Source organism: Leopardus geoffroyi, chromosome D4 (assembly GCF_018350155.1).
Source record: "Leopardus geoffroyi isolate Oge1 chromosome D4, O.geoffroyi_Oge1_pat1.0, whole genome shotgun sequence".
Classification (NCBI taxonomy): Eukaryota; Metazoa; Chordata; class Mammalia; order Carnivora; family Felidae; genus Leopardus; species Leopardus geoffroyi.
This window is the reverse complement of record NC_059342.1, coordinates 92,808,711-92,827,438: the sequence shown is the minus strand read 5'-3', so window position 1 is coordinate 92,827,438 and position 18,728 is coordinate 92,808,711. Positions and strand designations below refer to the sequence as shown.

At 65.8% G+C, this 18,728-nt stretch overlaps 1 protein-coding gene and 1 long non-coding RNA gene across 3 annotated transcripts in view; one reads left to right on the top strand and one right to left on the bottom strand.

Moving 5' to 3' along the window:
- CCDC187 (coiled-coil domain containing 187) overlaps positions 1 to 6,032 on the bottom strand; it is a 36,582-nt gene extending 30,550 nt beyond the window's left edge. The window contains exons 1-4 of the mRNA XM_045468090.1: positions 5,681 to 6,032; positions 4,737 to 5,266; positions 4,540 to 4,638; positions 2,465 to 2,560 (exon numbers count right to left, since the gene is read on the bottom strand). Of these exons, the coding sequence (XP_045324046.1) occupies positions 2,465 to 2,560; positions 4,540 to 4,638; positions 4,737 to 5,266; positions 5,681 to 5,913 (958 nt within the window). The 5' untranslated portion in view covers positions 5,914 to 6,032. The remainder of the gene's footprint in view (positions 1 to 2,464; positions 2,561 to 4,539; positions 4,639 to 4,736; positions 5,267 to 5,680) is intronic.
- Positions 6,033 to 6,150: 118 nt separating this feature from the next.
- LOC123592665 lies at positions 6,151 to 7,925 on the top strand. Of its 2 annotated transcripts, XR_006709893.1 has the most exons (4): positions 6,151 to 6,223; positions 6,344 to 6,458; positions 6,555 to 7,102; positions 7,689 to 7,925. It is a non-coding gene; the product is annotated as an uncharacterized LOC123592665 (long non-coding RNA). The 2 variants fall into 2 exon arrangements; XR_006709892.1 differs by having other exon boundaries at positions 6,344 to 7,102.
- Positions 7,926 to 18,728: the final 10,803 nt, after the last annotated feature.

Here is an 18,728-nt window from a genome sequence, read left to right as displayed (position 1 = left end):
CCTCGCCCCTTCAGGACGGGAATTCAAGGCCACGCCTTCCACAAACCACACCCCTCCAGGTAGGGCCCCTGAGACCACGCCCCCCACAAACCACACCCCTCCAGGAAGGGCCCCTGAGGCCACGCCCCCCACGCCAGGGCCCGGGAACACCGGACGTTAAAGCGTGGTCTGGGGAATCCCAGACCGGGTTTAAATTCTGGCTCTGCTGATTACTAGCTATGGGCTTCGGGCGAGTGACTCTCCTCGGTTTCCCCACAAGACCACAGGCATGAAACGGGGTGGGCCAGGAAGGGACAGGGTTCCGCTGGCAGAGACAAAGGCCAGGGCTGAGGCCGGCACTGCCCAGCTGGCCGCACCTGGGTGTTGGATGGTACCGAGGGAGGAGGGGGGGCTCCCCAGCAAGGCTCCTGCGTCCTGGCCCCTGTCGCTGCTGACCTGCACAAAGTCATCGCTCCTCCCTGCCAGTGTGCAGGCCCTGCTCTGGACGAGGGGGCTGCCCGCTGGCCGGGACCCTCCCCACAGGCCCCTCCATCACTGGCCGCTCATCCCCCATTAGCCCGCCAGAGGGGTCCGGGTCAATAAATGGGTCCTGATGGGCACATTTTTTCTTCCGCCGAGCAGTTTAATGGCAATTAATTTTTTTACGAGAGGATTTTTAATCTGTGGAAATGGATGAAGTCCCCAAGTGCCCTGTCAAAGTTCCAGGGCCGACTTAATCTATGATAAAAAATGCAAAGTGAGGCGGTATAATCTGAAATTAAATATAGGGCTTCATTTTCCTTCAGCCCGGATGGATGAATATTTTATAACTATTGTGATTTAATTTTTTGTTAACTACAGCAAATTTCTAATTCATCCAATTCCCAAGTCCTGTGGCTCTGACCTCTGAACCCAAGCTCATCTCTCCTTAGCCCAGCTGTGACTTGGTCACTGACAGAAACTAATGGTCAGCTCCGTCAGGGTGACACGGTGGTTACGATGATGGATGCAGCCAGTGGCATGCCCTTTGACCCAGTGTCAGACAGAAAGCAGGTCATTTTTCAAGCGAGCCATTAAAATAAAACAAACCAAAAAGCTGGGGGGGGGGGGGGAGACAACGATGCAGAAAACTATTGTATTTTGTGCCTTTTCAGTGAGCCTTCCGGAACCTTCTCTGTGGCTCCCAGCATCCCTCACTGTCAGGTTCGAGTGGAGGTTTTCCCTGCTGTCTGGTCACCTCTTACCCTGCTGAATAGACGTGTCTGCCCCCATGGCTGCCCGCCTCCCTCGAGGGGCCCTGAAGCCAATGGCGGAGGAGGGACGTGTTCATTCGTCCGGCGGCAACCCGTGCTCTCCCGGAGTGGAGGCGGCAGGTCTGATGGCGCGGAGCAGAAAGATGGCCAGAGCACCCGCCCCTGGCTCTCTCAGGTGAGGAGGACAGGCCTGGAGCCAGCACACCAGTGCAGCCCTGGGCAGGCTGTTGAACCTCGCCGAGCCTCAGTGTCCCCATCTACAGAACGGGAGCAAGCCTGTCTACCCCAGGGGAGTGCTGTGGGGGTCCCTGAGCTGATGTCCAGAGAGCACGAGGCACACAGAGCCAGCGCTGAGCGCCGCCACTCCACGCTGACCGCCAGGAACAGTCAAGCCCCAGGGGAACACCACCTCCCTCGTCCCACACACACCAAAGTGGCCCTTCTGGGGCTGGCAGATCCACCACGGGGGCAGGGTCACAAACCAACCCAGCCTGGGCAGCTGGGTCCCTGCTGGATGTCAACACCCCAAACCCCCACCTCTGGGGGCCCCAGGGTGTGGCCTCAGGCCTGCCACCATCACCAGCTTTTCCTCGGACTCTCCTGGGATGTGATCGGCCGAAGCGCACCCCTGCCTGATGGCCCCAAGTCCCCAAAGGGCTGGGAGACAGTGGGCACTATCGAAGGCCTTTCCTATCACCGAGTGCTCTGGGGGAAGGCAGGTGTTCCGGGCTTGCTGTCTGGATTCCAATCCCAGGCCAGGTGCCTAGGGAGACCTCTCCCTCCAGCAGCCCCCGCCGCTCACGAGTGATGCCTCGGAGCACAGACTGTGAATGCACGTTCAATCCCGGAGAGCGGCTCCGAGTCCCTGCAGACTCTCTTGGTCTAGGGGTGCTGGAAGGACAGCCCACGGCACGGGGGGGTTGTGGACTCGCGCTTCCTCACGGCGGATGACCCCTGTGCCGGCGGGGACCACGCGGCGCCCCGGTGACGCCCAGGCAGGGTCTACACTCCCCCGAGATGCGACGCCAGTGCCGCCCCTCCTTCACGTGTGGCAGACCCTCCACTCGAGCTCGGCCCCTGCCCGTCCCAGGCCCCGTGCACACAGCGCCCCAGGCCCCCGGGGCGCCCGTCCATCCGCAGCACCGGAACCAGAAGCTGCGTGCCCACCTAGTGAGCCGGGTCACAGACTTTTACCCCAGGCCTTGCCGGGGCCCCAAACGGGCAAACCTTACCTGTGTCTTTGGCATCTCTTCTAGAGGTGGGCGACTGGGGGGCTCTCTCCCTCGTGCAAGGACGACTTTTCATTCTTTTGGTTTTCTCCCGTGGAGCTTCAGGGAGAGGAGAGGAGGAGGGGAGGCGGGGAGGGTGAGCAGTGACGGCCACACGGCCGGCCACGCTGGCGGCCCCCTGCCCCTACAGAGCCACGTGCCCGTCCTGCCTGCTCCCGGGGACTGTGCCGACGCGGGCAGCTGAGTGCGGGGCCAGAGGGGCACACGTGGCTGTCCGCCTCTTGGTGGTCTGCACAGGCCCCCCCTTCACGCCCCGACTGGTCACAAATGCCCAGGTCCTGGGGCCGCGAGCCACTGAAGACAGGAACGGCCTCCCATCTGAGTTGCCCGCAACCATCTCGGTCTGCCGTGTGGCCCTCGTGTTTGTTGACTGAATAGACGGCCGAGTGGGCCGCCGCGGAGAGGCGGCCCAGCAGGGGGACGTGGGGGGAGGGGCTCCGCGCGGTGGGGTCCACCCTGGCGGGACGTGTGAAGACACGGAGACCGCGGGGGGTGGAGGTTGTCCAAGTCCCCAGGCAAGCACAGTGGCCAGCAGGACTGGGCCAGCTTCCTGAGGGCCAGTGGGGCCCCCTCTCCCCGTGCTGTCTGGCCTCGCTCGTCCCTGTTCACCGCTGGGGCCGGGGGCCGTGTCCGGGAAGCACCGAGAAGCCAATCAGCCAGCGATGTGTGAGCAGGACCGGGGGCGCTCGGGGAAAGGCTGGCCCGAAGGACTCTCCAGGCCTCCAGGCCTTGGCCGGTCCCTCTGTCCTCGGTGCCCACAACCCGCTGGCAGGAGGGACCTCCGGCACCCAGGCCTATACAAAAGCACAATTCTATAGGATCCACTCACAGGAGGCCCTGGAGGAGTCGGAGCCACGGACACGGAGAGCGGGAGGGTGGGGCTGGGGGAGGGGAGGGTCCACGTGTAACGGGACCGAGTCCAGTCTGGGAAGACGAACACGTTCTGGGGACGGCCGGGGGGACGGCTGCACGACAGTGTGAGTGCGCCTGACGCCCCCGAACTGCGTCCTTGAAAGTGGTCACGACGGTAAATCTTGTGTGTATGTTACCACAATTAAAAAAGAAACAAGGAAAAGACCTCGGCCCCGCCCCACACCTACTTCCGGAGGGTTCTAAAGCTGGGAGGGGGAGACGTGACTATCAAGGACTGGTGACCGATGACACCAGGTGCTGAGTGACCAATGGCCAAGTCCCGTCCTTGCCTGAGGGGCCCCGTGGCCTCTGTGGGACGGGAGCGGACGGGAGAGCTGAGGCCGTAGGGGTCCCGTGGGTGGAGGAGGAGAAAGGCAGGGTGATCGCTGTGAGCCACGGCCCGCCTGGGCATCCGGCTACGGGGAGTTGTCGCAGCCCCCGGCCACGTTAGCCAGAGCTGGGCCCTACGGGTAGTTGTCGCAGCCCCCGGCCACGTTAGCCAGAGCTGGGCCCGGCCCCCTTGGCTTTGATCAGCAGGCACCTTGGACCCCACCGGCATCTGTACTCGGCTCACACATCCAGCTGGGGCAGGACACACACCCAAAAACGCCCCTGTGACAGCTGCCCCGGGGGTCCCAAATCCCATGCTGACCAACCTCTCGCCCACCCTCGGTGCCACTATTGCCCCGTGGAAAACCCATCCTGTTCCCCTGCGCCGAGGACCCCAGAAGCCTCGGGTGTCCCAGAGCAGCCTGATTTCTGCTCCCGAGGCCCTCCCCTTCCCTCACTCCAGGGCCCCCCCCCAAATCTTGCTAGAGTGAGGCTGTCTCTGCACGTGAGGGACGCCCTCCTCCCCCTCGCCATCTGCAACCAGTGCCAGCCTGCACTCCTTCCCCAAGGGGGGCGCTGAGGTTCGGAAGTCCTACCCCCACGGAATGGCGGGCTGGGTCCAGACCCCTGCTCGGCCCTTTCATAAAGGGCTGGGACCCTCTCTGGTGTCCCTGTCTGAGTGTGATCAAATAGAGCCAATCGCCTAGGGAGAGAGAAGCTGTGTGGTCCAGAACCGTGTGGCCCCGACCGCCACCTGGGTGTCCAAACGGGCTCACCTGAGGCCTGGCGCTGGGGGACCCTGGAGGGCTCTCGCCCCCGGCCCGGGATGGCCTTGTCTTCCGCTCCACACGGAGCCTCGCTCGGGGTGCCTAAGCCTGGAGAAGATGAGAGGGAGCATCGTGAGACAGGTTCCGCAAAGTTCCAGGAAAAGGTCCCCATCCGGCAGCCGCTCAAAAGGCTTCAAACGCAGCACCTTTGATGGTGGCCCCAGGCCCAAGTACGTCCCACGGGGCCGGATCGGGGTGCGCCAGCCTTCCGGCCTTCCTGCGGGGATCTGGCTTGGAGACTCTGTAGAGGCGCGAGGCGCTGGAGGGCGTCGAGGTGCCCAGAGAGGCACAGCTGGCCTGCCACTGTGCCTGGGCCCGGATCTTGTCCCTAAGCCGTTCCAGTCGTGGGTTGCTCTCTCTCAGCTGCCGCCGGGGCCCCTGCACCTGGGGGGGCCGCTCCTTCCAGGGCCCGGGGAGAGATGTGCAGGACTCGTGGCCCCCGGAGGAGCCGGAAAGGCGGCCTGATGACACCGAGCTGTCCCCATCCCTGGCCTCCTCACTTTCGGACCACCCCAGGAGGCTGCAGGCCTTCCTCTGGGGGCCTGGCTGCTCGGTGTAGTCGGACCAGGCCACGTGGGGAGCTCCCCGCAGGTCAGCTGGCTGCCGGGAGGGCCTGGCCCACCTCAGGGCAGCCATGGCATCATCATCAGCCGCAGATGGACGGAGCCCGGAGTCCCTGGGGAGAGAGAAGCAGACTGGCCGGTCAGGAGTGGGGACATCTCACATGGCACAACCCTCCCCGCCCCAGCCCAGCACCCCTCCTGCTCCCTCGTTCTCCTGTCTCAGAAGGCCCACCGCCAAGGAAGGTGCAGGGGACCAGTGAAACGCCCCATGCACGGCACTGCTGTGACGTCCCCTCGGACGGCCACCTGGAGCCTTTGAGGCAGGCACCACGATCGGCCCAATTTGCAGATGGGGAAACTGAGGCCCTGGGGAAGGCACCACTATCGGCCCAATTTGCAGATGGGGAAACAGGCTCTGGAGAAGGCACGCAGCAGAGGCCCCCAAGTCCTGTGTCCTCATGCTGACCGCGCTGCCCTCCTGGGGAAGGAAGCCCTCACCTGGTCCAGGGGGCGGGCACAGACACTACCTGGGCTTGGCTCTAGCCTTCCTGGCGGCTGGCCTGCCCCGGGCCTCGAGGTTGTCTTTGGGGTGGGGCTGGGTCGTGTCTCCTAGGAGGATTGGCAGCATTCCCGGGACCGAGATCGACATGGCCCCAGGGCCGGGCCGAGGGCGGGATCTGGTGAGCCCCCTGGTCACCGCCTGCCCTGAGGTCACAGATGGTGCCTTCACAGGGCAGCCTGCTGGCCTGAGGCCCGACATCCATCCCTGCGTGGGCTGGGCCGGCTGGCCTTCTCCAGTCCCCTGGCCCACGATGGAGACCCTCAGGATACTTGTGGAAACTGGGCAGACATGGTGGGCTGCCGGGCCCTGGGCTGGAATGGCGGGGGGCGGGGGGCTTCCTAACGAGCTGCCTCTTAGCAGGGTGGGAGAGAATTCTGGGTGGCCTGTGACAGCATAATAACCCCACGTCACTCAGCGACAGGGCGGAGGCCTTCAGCTCCTGCTGGGGCGATGGGCAGGGCCCCACCCCCTTCCTCCCAGGGCACCAGAGCCAGTGGCTGCGCGGGTGGTGAGTGAACTGGCCGGGGCTGCGGTCGGGCTGGGCCAGAGTGGGGGCACAGGGAGGGGCGGGGGGCAGAGTGGGGTGGCCTCCGGGCTGATGCCGGGCTCAGGCTTCGATTCTGGGCAGGGTCAGCCTGGAAGACCCGGGGCGGGAGAGAGGAGCCGGCCCAGGACGTGTCCCCAGCGGCTGGACGAGAGGCTGTGTGCTCGGGCCCCGACACAGACTCGGAAACACTGCCGAGGTCCCTGCCTTCGGCCTCTCGGGATTGGTCACGGGAAGCGGGCGCTGGCTTCTCGGCTCGCCCTGCCACAGGCTCGGGACACCCTTTTGCCCACAGGAGCAGCAGCTGAAGACGCCTGAGCCCCGGGAGCCCCGGGCCTGCTTCCTGGGCCCTGCACTCCCAGGGCTGCACCCCAGCCTGGCCCACCTGCAGTGGGCGTCCTGTCACCTCGACGACCCCGGCCGGTGGAGTGGTGGAGAGGGTGTGAACTCTGTAGTCAGCTGGCTCTGAGCTGGGCATGGTCCCCCGGAGCAGAGCTCCTTCAAATCCCCGCTCCGCCCCCAGCCGGCTGAGTAACCTCGGGCGACCAGAGACCCCACCCTGCCCCTGCCCCCCGGGTATTGTGAGCAGCTGGTGAGTTCACTCCAGCAGGGGGCGCTGAGTGGGGCGGCCGGGTGGCTGATCGGGTTACAAAGACTTTGTTTTCAGGACGCCCCGAGGAAGCAAAAGGCAGAATGGAGGGCCTCCTGCCTGTCCGGGGGAAGCAGAGAAGCCTGGACGCGGCTGCCGGAGGGGCAGGGCGGCAGGGCACAGGGCGAGGTCCTGAGCCCAGCAGGGCCCCGTCGCGGTGGACATGGCCCCCCCCACCTCGTCCCGCCAGCAGGGTGAGAGGACCCACCCCAGGGACGGGACCAGCCTGCACTGCGGGGTGCTGTCCCTTCTCTCCCGTCTGGCTTCTCCTGAGGTCGGGACGAGGGGCAGAAGGCGCGCATCTCAGGGCACAGAGCCCGCGGGACCCCAGATCCAGCCTTTGGCCCTGGGGCCCTCGACCACACCTGGCGGCCTAGACCGAGGGCGTGCCTCCGCGTACCTGCGTGGCCAGGTCCCCCTGCCGGTGGCACCGTAGCCACCCTCCCGCTTGGCCGCGTCTGCCTGGTGGGGAGTCCCGCCCTGCCTGGGCCTGCCTGCTCCCCGGTGAGGCCAGGCTACAGCGGGTCCCACCCCTGTGTTCCTTTACGATGTTTGCGAGGGGTCAGTGTCACAGAGGGCTGACCCGGGGTGGCACAGGGGAGCCTGTGGGGGGGGGGGGGGCGTCCTTCCAGGACAGCTTCAGGGCACGAGCGTGTTCCTGGGACGTGCTGGGGTACACTGGGCCTGTGGGCAGCTTCTGCTAAAACCGGGGTGGCGGGGCTGGGAACACTGTGGCTTCCCCAGGGCGTGACCACGGTGTCCCCACCACCACCCTCACAGGCTGCACAACCGAGGAGACTCCCAGAGACAGCTCAGCAGAACCCCCCGCAGCCCTGCCAACGGACCCCACCGACACTGCGGCCGTGTCCCCCGCCAGGCGCTCAGGCCCTCATCACTCTCCTCCAGCGTCCCCCCGACTTTCTAGCCCTGATCCCTAAAGGGCAGAGGGAGGGGCTCTCTGAGCAGAAATAGGTCGTAAGCAGTTTCCCTCCTCAGGAAGCAGCTATTTCATAAATACGATGGTGGGGGGGGGCGCCTGGGGGGCTCAGGGGGTTAAGTGTCCACCTCCTGTTTTCAGCTCAAGTCACGATCTCACAGTTTGTGGGTTCGAGCCCCACATCAGGCTCTGTGCTGACAGCGCTGAGCCTGCTTGGGATCCTCTCTCTCCCTCTCTCTCTCTTCCCCTCCCCGCCTCTCAAAATAAATACACATAAATACATACATACACACGATGAAGCAGTCTGCTTCAACGCCCTAGAGTTGATAAAAGCGAAATCATGAAACGAATGTGTGTGCACGTGAAAATAACCAGCTTCGTCGTTGCTCTGTGAGCGGCGACAAGCCCAGAACTTCCTCCCCGGCCCCCGACCTCCGCCCCCCTCCATGGGTGCCGCACCTCTCCACAGACCTGGTTCACCGCCCGGGGGGCGTCTAGCCCGGCTCCAAATCAGGGGACGTGCGAGCCCCCGGGGCCTCCCCCTGCCCAGGACCCTCCGTGGACCCTCGCACGCACTGCCCCGGCTCCCTCACACCTGCTGGGGTGACCACAAGCGGCCGGGGCCACGAGCAGCAGCGTGGGCACCAGGTACCACAAGGCCACAGCAGAGACCACAGTCTTGGGGGGAGGGGGGGGCATGCCCCACATGGATCAGGCCCCAGCCTCTCCCCTAACCCTGAGCCAAGATGCAGGCCCGGCTGGAGGTTGGCCCCCTTGTGGGCCCCGAGGCTCCTTCTGTTGCCACATTCGCTCCCTCCCGACCACCCCTGCCTCCTCCCTGCTCACACCTACCGGTGTCACTCTCTCTGAGCGAGGTCCCCTCTGCCCTCCCCAGGGGGCTGGGGACCGCTCCGGGGGGGTGCAGGGGTGGCTTGTGTGCAAATGCTCGTGGCTGTGAGAGCCCCCAGTGTGGCGGGGCCCTGAGTGGAGCAGGTGTCCCGCTCCTTGCCGGGGCCGGGGGGCCCACCCACAGCACCCGCAGCCCACTGTCCACAGACCACGACACCGCTCTGGGCCAGGCCCCTGCTTCCACAGCCTGGCCGGGCTGCAGGGGTGGGGTGGGCGGCAGCTCGGCTCTGTCGGCCACGCTGTTCACGTCTCCCCAGCTCATCCCCAGGGAACCCAGCCCAAAGCACCCCGAGCGGGCCCGGGGACAGAGTCGGTGGACCGTGAAGGAGAAAGGCCCAGGCGCCCACGGTCCCTGGGCCCCAGGGTTTCAGACCACATTGGTCTCACCAGCAGCAGCAGCCGGCCCCGCCTGGACTCGGGTATCGGGCCCTCCAGCCACCGGCTCAGACCCGGCCCTGGGGCAGCACTGGTCCCGGCAGCGAACACACCCAAGTTGGCCCTGTCCCCCGATTAGAGTCCCCCGGCGCACCAGGCCCTGCCCAGAAGCCACCGAGCAGGGGCCCAGAGAGGGTGGGGTGCAGGGCCTTAGAGGTCCAGACAGAAGCGCTCCGGCGGCTGACCCGGGCTCGGGTCACATCTGGGGAAGTGATATGCAGGCAACAAGAGCGTCAGCTGCACAGGCACCCCCAGCCCTGTGACCCCGGACCCCGACACACGGCACGCGTGCTCGCCGCCCGGGGCTGCAGAGAAGGCAGGCCGGCCTGGGCTGCCAAAGGCTTTCTTGCGTGGGAGTCTGGCCAGGGCGGTGTCCCCCAGCCTCTCCATTCTCAGCCACGGCGTCTCTACCAGCCACTCCCCAGAGGAGAGCGCCAGGCCCCAGGGTGGCAGACGACAGGGCCAAACAAGGTAACACAAGGCCAAGGTTGGAGGTCCGGAGGGGGTTGCCAGCGGGAAAGCGGGATGCAAGGCCGGTGGGTGAGGCGGGGCAGAGGGAAATTCGACACAGGGTCAAGGAGATAAAACCAAGGCGAGGCTGCCTCACCCCGCGACCTCTCCGACCTCTCGGCTGCACAGCCCAGAAGCCATTTAACCCACCCCCCAGGGGACCCTAGCGCCACCGCCCACTCGCCAAGAGGGACTCACGGCCACACCCACAGAGAGGTCAGCAGGGAGCTCCCCCCCCCCCCCGCCCCACACCCCCACCCTCAGGCCTGGGCGGCCTCGTCCAAGGCCAGAGTCAGCCCGGCCAGCATCCAGCGCTCAGTACAGCGGCTCCTGAGCTGGCTCCCCTGGGGGCACCCTGCCAGTGGCCGGGCCCTGCCCCCAGCGCGTTCCCCAGGCGACCTGGGGCACCTCCCCACAACCCAAGAGCAAGGCGTTGTCACCCTGCCCACAGTCACTCAACACAGAGTGGAGACCTGTCCTCCGGGCCACCCCCCGCAAACAGGGAGGGAGCTGGAACACCAGCGACCCCGGGGAAAGGAGCCCGTGGACACAGACACCCCCCAGGGAGTGAGAGCCACCCTCAAACGGCTCAGAATGGTCAACTGGGGACCATGGCTTTTGGGGGGCATGGCTGTGGGTCTCCTGCCTGCTGACTCAACTCCTTGATGGGGACTTCCAGCAAGACAGGACAGCCTGAGGGGCCCCCTTTGCCCGAGGAGTTAGCTGGACAGGATCCAGGCTGAGCTGGCCTGGTTGTCAGCTGGGCTTGCCGGGTGGGACCAAATGCAGAACCGCCCACCAGCCCCACTCAGGGGCTGGTGGCGTATTTATTCCTGTTATACAGACGGGGAGACTGAGGGACAGTTCATTAGGTAACAGTCTAGCGCTGGCCTTACAGCAGCACCTGAAGCCAGAGGCAGGGCTGCCCAGTGGGTAGGGCGGGTGGGCATCACGCTCCCAGGGGCAGCCTGGCTTTGCCCCTGAGGAGGCCCCAAGCCCTCAGAGGGAGCCCCCACGCCGGAAGACCCCTCCCCAGGAAAGCAGGACGGAAGGAAGGTGGCTCCCAGCACCCAGCCACGTCCATGCCAGGAGGAGAGGCTAACGCCCTCCCCAACCTGCCTGTGCTCCCACCCGCGCCTCCCCCAAGTGCCCGGGGCAGGCCGGCTCGGCTCAGGCAGGGCCCCCCAGGGAACTCACCAGCTGTGGGAGGGCGCCAGGCAGCAGCCGTGGCTCAAAGGCCAGCCGCCGGCGGAGCCCAGGCACCGGGACACCGTCACCTCCGGGTGTGCGGGAGGTCCGCCCTGATGTTGCCGGAGAAACCCAAGCGTCCATCCAGGCAGGCTCCTCCTCCAGGCTGGCTTCCCGGAGCCCCGAGGGAACAGCGCCAGGCGCCAGGAGCCTCACCGGCACATCCAGCCCCCACGGGCAGGGGCAGGGGACACACACCTGGGGCGCTCCTACTGGGCCCCAGGCAGTGGGGGCAGCGCGGGAGGCAGGTCTGCACCGGCAGGGAGGCGGGCATCTCCAGTGCGGTCCACAGCTGCCCCCTCTCGACCCTCCACCCCTGCTTTCTCCCTGCCCCCCAGGGACCTCCAGCAGCCACCCGGGTCTCTGGAAGCACAGCCTGGCAGCCAGCAGCCAGGGAGCCGGAGGCCAATAGGGTCACCCCAGCCCTTCTGAAGCATGGTGTCGGGGGCGGGGGGCAGGGGGGAGACACCTGAGACAGTTCACAGCCTCGTCTAGAGAGCAGTTTTCAGGGCTTCCAGACAGCGGGAAGGTGCCGGTGGGTGGACATGGGGGGGGGGTCCGGTTACCAAACGCAAAACCCACAAGGTCTCCCGCCTCCTTGGAGTCAGTGTGGCAGGCCCAGGCAAAGGAGGGCAGGGGCTCTTGAGGGGTCCGGGCAGCACCTGGTCCCGCGTGTGGGTTCCCGGGGTCTCGGTCGCTTGGCTAAGATCTGCACACTCACCCAAAGTCCATTTTCAACCCTAGGTCCCGGTCAGCGTGTGCTGCCCCCACCCCTGCCCAGCTCCAAACTCGCACCTGCAGGGGTCTGGGGAGCCTAGGAGTCCTGGAGGCGGGCAGCTAAGGAGGTGAGGCAGCAGGGAATGCCGTCTCCTTGTCACGGCCAGGGGAAACCCCCTCCCCCACCGTGGAGGTCCTGGGGTGGGTCCCCCAAGCCTTCCTGTTCCTGCCACCACCCTACCCCCAGAAGGTAGGTCTTTCCCTCCCTCCTCCCCCCTCCAAAAAAAACCCTTGCTGTTCAGGAAATTTGAATTTGGAGGCAGAGAAACTTGGAGCAGCCTGATCTCTTAAATACTCAGGGGTACGCCTGCCCCCCCTGGAAGGGGCATGGAGACAGCAATCCCTCGGCCCCCGGGGAGCTGCTTGGCACTGTCCTAAGGGAGCCAGATGCCTGGCGAGGCCACCTGGGACCAGAGCTGGGCCTGCCAGGCCAGATCACGCGGGGGGTGTCTGCATCCCAGGGCCAGAGGGTCGAGAGGCGTATGACCCCGCAGTCGGCAGGCGTGATGCTGGAACTCGGCACACTGGCTGGGCTGCCTCAGCCACCACCGGCCCAGAGCCGTCTGGCACTGGAATTGGATGGGCTCAGGGCTGCGTCAGCTCTGGCCCACAGGTTGACTTTGTCCGTTGGCACCAGAGGCACAAGGGACGTCCACCCAGCCTGAGGTTTTGGAGTTTTGTCACACAGCCCAAGCTGACTAAGAGACAGACGTGCCTTTTGAAACATGTGTGCAAGTGGGCCCTGAGACCGATGCCTGGCCTGGCGCTGGGCACAGCGTAGCGGAACAGCCATCATGAGCTGCGTGTGGCCGGGCCGCTCAGTCCCAAAGCCAAGTGTCCCCACCTGGCCCAGTAGGAGGGAAGGGGGAACACCCAGCACTGGGCACAGGCAGAATCGTGCTTGAGCAAGCGGTCGGGGCCCCGTGGCACACTCGGCCGTTGCATGCACCCCTCGGCCTGGCCCTCCGCCACCGCCAGCCGCAGGGGTAGGGCGCGCCGAGCTTGGTGGCTGGGGGGGGGGGGCGCTGGGGGGCGAGCGGAAGCAGCTGCTGACTGAGGGCCACTCTCATTCCAGGGGGGACAGGGCCGAAAGGCGTCCCAGGGGAAGAAGGGCTTTGCACCTGGTTCCCCATTTTGTGGGAGGAGAAATGGCCTGAGGGGTGGGGACAAGTGACCTCCTGGCTGGTTAGGAACCTAATACGGAAAGGAACGGACCGTGCAGGGAAGGAGGCCCGTGTGTGTGGGTGCAAACCGCGAAGCTCTCTCTCTCCCTTGCTTTCCTGCCCACCAGGAGCACCTGCCCAGAAGCAACACCGAGCCGCTCAGGACCCAGCACCGCCCTGCCAGCTGGGGGACCCCCGGCTGCCTCAGTGCTGGCCTCACAGGCAGGGGCCCCGGCGGCGAAGACGGGGGCCGCGTGCGGGCCCGGCGGCGGCGTGAACGCTTAGGGACCAAGGTCGGTCAAGCTGCCTCCAAATGCCCAGCCTGCCGGCATCAGAGGCGGCCCTGAGCTCGGACGGCCCGGCGGCTCCCCTGGGCCTCCCCCTCGTTCTGGAAGGGCCGCCGCTCCTCCTCAGGAGTGCGTCCGGGGCGCAGCTGGCCTGTGCTGTCCGTGAGGCCTCGGCCGACACCACCCCGGTTGTAGGAACGTCTGACCCTCCAGCACGGGACCCCCTACCCCACTGCATCCCCGCTTCGTCAGGGCAGGTGCAGAGGGGCAACGTCCACGGGCTGCCACCTGCCACAGCCGAGGAGGGCCTCGCCAGAAGCGTCACCCGGACGGCACCCCGCAAGAGGGCGCCTTGCTCAGGACCTCCTCGTGGGTCTGTGTCCCCCGCGGGAAGAGCACCGGGGCCTGGGGACCAAGGGGTGCAGCAAGGCGTCGGTCAGCCAGAGCCCCGCAGGGCGGCCCTGTTTCTTCCCCACCATCCGACGGCAGCTGCTCCCTGGGGCACATCATGTGCCCCAGACTCCGCCTTGGCATCCGCTTCTGGAGAACCAGACCTGTGACAAGCGGGGCCAAGAGCAACCTGGTGGCTCTGAGGGAGGGGTGAGCTGTGGACTCCAAACATGTAGGGCTGGCCAGACCCTGAGAAGACCCCTCCACTGTCCTGCTCGGGGGTGGAGGCGGGAGGAAGGGGGTCTGTAAGGAGCCTCATTCCCTGGCTTCCTGCCTCTGCGGGGTGGGGAGCTCTCAGCCCAGACCTCCAGCTATGGGGGGGTCGCCTCCCAAGTTCAGCCCCTGTTCTCCATGGCACCCGAGGGCCCGCCCCCCCTCCCCCCTTCCCTCCCCTCTCCTGTCCTCTTTGCCTTTATGAGCTCGTAATTTAAAAAGCAAGCGAATGGGGCGCCTGGGTGGCGCAGTCGGTTAAGCGTCCGACTTCAGCCAGGTCACGATCTCGCGGTCCGTGAGTTCGAGCCCCGCGTCGGGCTCTGGGCTGATGGCTCGGAGCCTGGAGCCTGTTTCCGATTCTGTGTCTCCCTCTCTCTCTGCCCCTCCCCCGTTCATGCTCTCTCTCTCTCTGTCCCCCCAAAAATAAATAAACGTTGAAAAAAAATTAAAAAAAAAAAAAAAAAAAAGCAAGCGAAGAAACTCGTTGCTGTCATTTTAATGGGGCTTCCGAGGGGATCAAAAGTAAATGCGTGCGATGGGTTTGTCCCTGCGGGTCTTTCTAATTTCCCCGATCAGCCTGGCTCTGAGCTTCGATCAGTCCTGCAGGGAGAGGGAGGAGCCCCGGAGGCCTGGGGTCCTGTGTCCCTCCTTCCTTCTGGCTGCTTCCCTTCCCGGGTGCCAGATGCTCAGGAAATGTCCGTGCTCCCATCCCGGAAGGTTTGCAGTTCGGAGAACCAGAGTGGTAGGGTTCCAGGTGCTTTTCAGACGGGGGACTCCCCGGGGCCCGGCCCAGACTGCTGCCGCGCTGCCCTGAGTCTGCTGCCCCCTGCAGGTCAGTCATTGCCCCTAGGTTGATTCGGGCCACAGAGGCGGGGTGGGGCCCACACCAAGGGGAGTCTCCCACAGACCTGACCAGACCATTTGGGAGTTAGGGACCGACCCACTGGGAAGGATCAAGCTGTGAAAACAGCCCCACCCTGAGGCCACAGAGGGCTGGGAGAGGAGGCTGCCTGGCTGAGTTTCCCCTAAGAGCAGAGCAGGGGCCCCCTGAGGAGGATGCGGGGTTTCCATGGCAACCGCGAGCGCCCCAGAAAAGATGGGCAGAGACTCTGGGAACGGACCCCACGCGGGGACCGGCAGGAGGGTGGCCCCCTCTCCTGCTCTCCCTGGCTTTCCGCGCCTGTCGCTGGACAGGTGATGGGCATTGCCCAGGAGGCCCACGGAGGCGGGCAGCCCGCAGCAAGCCCAGGTACTGTCCTGCCGGCCCAGGTGAGGGCTCTTTGTGCTTCCTGAGGTCGCCTGTGGGGCGTGCCCCAGGTCCCGCTGTGCCCTGGAGAGCTGGCTTGCCTCTTGCTCTGCCCCGAGTCCCGTGCCCAACACGGGTTCCCGCCACTGCTTCCTCGCGCCGGGTAAACCTGGCGGGGCAACCCCGCCCGCTGCCCCCCCTGAACCCGCGTCCTCACCGCGAGGTGGCCACGGGTCCCCCAAGCACCCCTCCATTCTTCCCCCGCCAACCGTGCCACCGTGCACCCCTGCTGCCCCAGCCCTGGGCCTCTCCAGCTGGCCTGGCTGCCCACAGCAGAGGTGGGGGTGTCCTTCTTCCTGGACACCTGGCAGGAGGCAGGGCCTTCAGGGAGTCTGGCCTCCACAGAGAGGCAGGTGCGAGTGTGTGCGGGGGGCTCCCGCAGGAGAGTGGGTCCGTGGGGCCAGGCTTCATCCTGGCTCTGTGACCACACCCCAGGCGCAGCAGGAGGCACTCAGGCGGCGAGACCCAGCACTCGGGGGGGGGCCAAAGCCCTGGGGGATGGGGAAGGGGAGGGAGGCGGGTACAAAGGTGGGGGCCCCTCCTGTAAGCCCTGGCCCTGGGGGTTCCTCCCTTCCCACCGAGTTTCCAGGTCCCCAGCTAGCCGGCCAGCCCGGCGGCCTCAGAGGCACCCGTGCTCCCTCTGGCCTTGCAGTCAAATGGAGCACCTGTGCCACGGAGGCAGGCAAACCCCGACTCGTTGGCCCCGCGCACGAGGTCTGTGCCTGAGGAGGTCCCCGCGTCCGCCCACGCCTCTGGGTCGGCAGCCTGAGGGGCTCAGCCCCGGGGAGGCTGGAGGAGGTCAGCCCAGGAGCAAGTTTCATGGCGACAGCTGTCCCTTGCACAGTGGACCACATGTTCTAGGCCCATGCCAGGGGCTTCACTGGCAGGACTTTATTTCCCAGGCTTCCGTCTGACAGAGGAGAGAGGCCCAGGGTAGGGCCCCTGCTCCAGCGGCCACATCTGCATGGGTCTGCAGTGTCCCAAGCTCCACGCCGTCCCTACGTTCTAGACAGAGTCCCCACGGAGAGAGGTTTCCTCATGGACCTGTGAGCGGCTGTGTGGTGACCCCGCTCTCTGAGCTGCCGGGAGGGCGGCTGCTCCCTGAGCCCTGGGGGCACAGGCTCTGGTGCCTTTCGCCGGACAGCGCACAGCCGGGAAAGGAGGGGGCAGCGGAGGGTCCCCCAGCGAGGGTCTGGATGCCGGCCACATAGCCCCGCCCCCAGTGGTGCCTGTGAGAACCTTTCTGTGATGCCCGGGTCGTGCTCACGATATAACGCGACGTGACAACGAGGCCGCAAAGCTCTGCGTGTTCTATGACCCAAGTCACGTAGCAACCATCGTTGCTGGGCCACTGGGACGTGGGCCTAGTGGGGTGAATGGAGTCCCCGGAAGACGTCCACCTAGAGTAAATAGGAGTGAACGTGCTTCTGTTTGGGAGGGGAGGTCGATGCAGATGTCATTAAGCATCTCAGGATGAGACCGTCCTGGACTAGGCAGGCCCTGCATCCGATGGCCAGTCCTCCCAGAGGAGAAGGGCGGGGGGCCTGTGGAGGACGGAACAGAGGTGGAGGGAGGCAGTCACCAGCCAAGGGGCGCCTGGAGCCCCAGGAGCTGAGAGAGGCAGGGACGACCCTCCCTGGGAGCCTCTGGAGGGAGCGGCCCCAGGGGACGGACACAGAGGACGCACCATCTCAGTGGTCTCTGACGAGCGCCTCATTCACCGCTCCGCACCCCAAGGGTCAGGGAGCTTGGCCAAGGCCAGCCGGCGGGAGGGGGGAGTGGATGTAACATAGGCAAGTGCCTTCTGTCCCCAGTGGCTCTCCTGGAGTGGGGAGCTGTGGGCAGAGAGCCCTGAAAGGGGAAAATCCACTGTGTCCTGTTTGCCTGGGGGGGCTTCCTCGGACTTATTTGCTCCCCTAATTCTGTCTGGCTTAGGCTCACGTGAAGACTCCCCCTCCCACCACACGGCACCGTGGAAACCCAGAGCCCCCAGACTCTCCATCTCTCTGCCTCTGTCTCTGTGTGTCTCTCTCTGCCTGTCTCCGGCTCTCGGTGTCACCCATCTGCCGGGCCTGGGGGGCTTAGACAGGCAGGGGGCAGGGGGTTCAGTCATACGAGCCGGGATGGGCTCCCACGGACCGACCTGCCACGGACAAGGGCGGGTGTGCCCGCTTCACGTGGCCCCGGGTGACAGAGCCCGCGGCTGCCAGCCAGGGCCCCAGGAATGCTGCGTGGCCAGGTGTCGCTCGATGACACGGGTGGTGCATAGCCTCCCTCGCACCTCCAGCTATTTCCTGGGCGCCTGTCATCTCCCAGGGAGGCACTGGGCCCCGCGGGCGGCAGACCGTTTCCTTCCGGCTCCCTGCGGCACCTGCCTGGGGACCCGTTCGCCCACCCTGCGGGCCCCACTCTCCAGGGAGTTTTGAGGCCCTGAGGAGAGGAGATGGCTACGGGCGACCCCCGGGGTCCTCAGGGCAATGGGGTGGGGGACACTTGCCCCACGACTTTGCAGGGCAATAAGTTGTTTCTCAGGGTAATGACACTATCGGGAACGCGGTAAACCCGAGTGATCTTACATGACTATGTATGTGAGCGTGCGTGTGTCTCTCTCTGTCTCTCTCTTTCTCCCTGTCTACCTTTTCCTTCTTCAGTCTGGAATCCATGGTAGAGACTGGTCAGAAGCATTTAGGTCCCGGGTTGGGCTCAGCTCCTCTGTGTCCCCTCTGGGCCCCGCAGGAGCAAACTTGCTGTAGGCGGGGAGGCTGGGGGGCGGGGGGCAGCGGGGTCTGGGAGGCCACGGACGAGGAGCTACCACGCCAGCAGCAGGGATGTCCCGATCTACCCCTGGCCCCAGCAAACACCCCCGTGGGCCTCAGGCTGCACACCCCACCGACGCCTGTGTGCCCATCCTTTGTCCCTGGGATGGCTCCAGGCAGCGGCCGCCTTCAGCCGGCCCGGCCTTCATCCAAGGCCCATCGCAGCCCTGAGAGTCCGCCGGGCCTCCCCGCCTCCAGGCGCTCAGAAACCGTCCGCCGTCATCTCCCGCCAGGCCTGTCCAGGGGACGGATCCGGGACGGGTAAGTCAGCTCCCCTGAAGCCCGGCCTGGGGAGCGGGACCTCGCCGTTCTGCCCGCTCACTGGTACGACAGGCAGGACGCCAGGGAAGGCTGAGCGGTGAAGGGCAGGCACGTGGCAGGTGCCTCGGGTGGAGGCGGCACTGTTGGCTACTGGCGAGGGCAGGGCCCCGGGCGTGCTGACACCAAATCCTGGGTGTCGGCTCTCGAGCGGCGGTGCCTCCAGGACCGGCCGGCGTCACTGCTCCCCTGCCCTCTGTATTCCCTCCGAGGATGTGTCCCGACGGGAAAGCGTTTTTCTCCCTCTAACGCTCCTTTGGGAATGGGACCCAATAGGGATGGATGGGGGGGAGGGGGTGCCTACGGCCCCCCATGGGAGCACTCTGTCCCACTGGTGCACCAGGCCTCACCGAGTGGGGAGGTGGTTACAAGGCAGGACGTAACGAGGGGCTGCCCCCGGGGAGGCCGGGAAGAGGGAGGCAGAGCTGGGGATGGTGCGCAGAGGGCACTC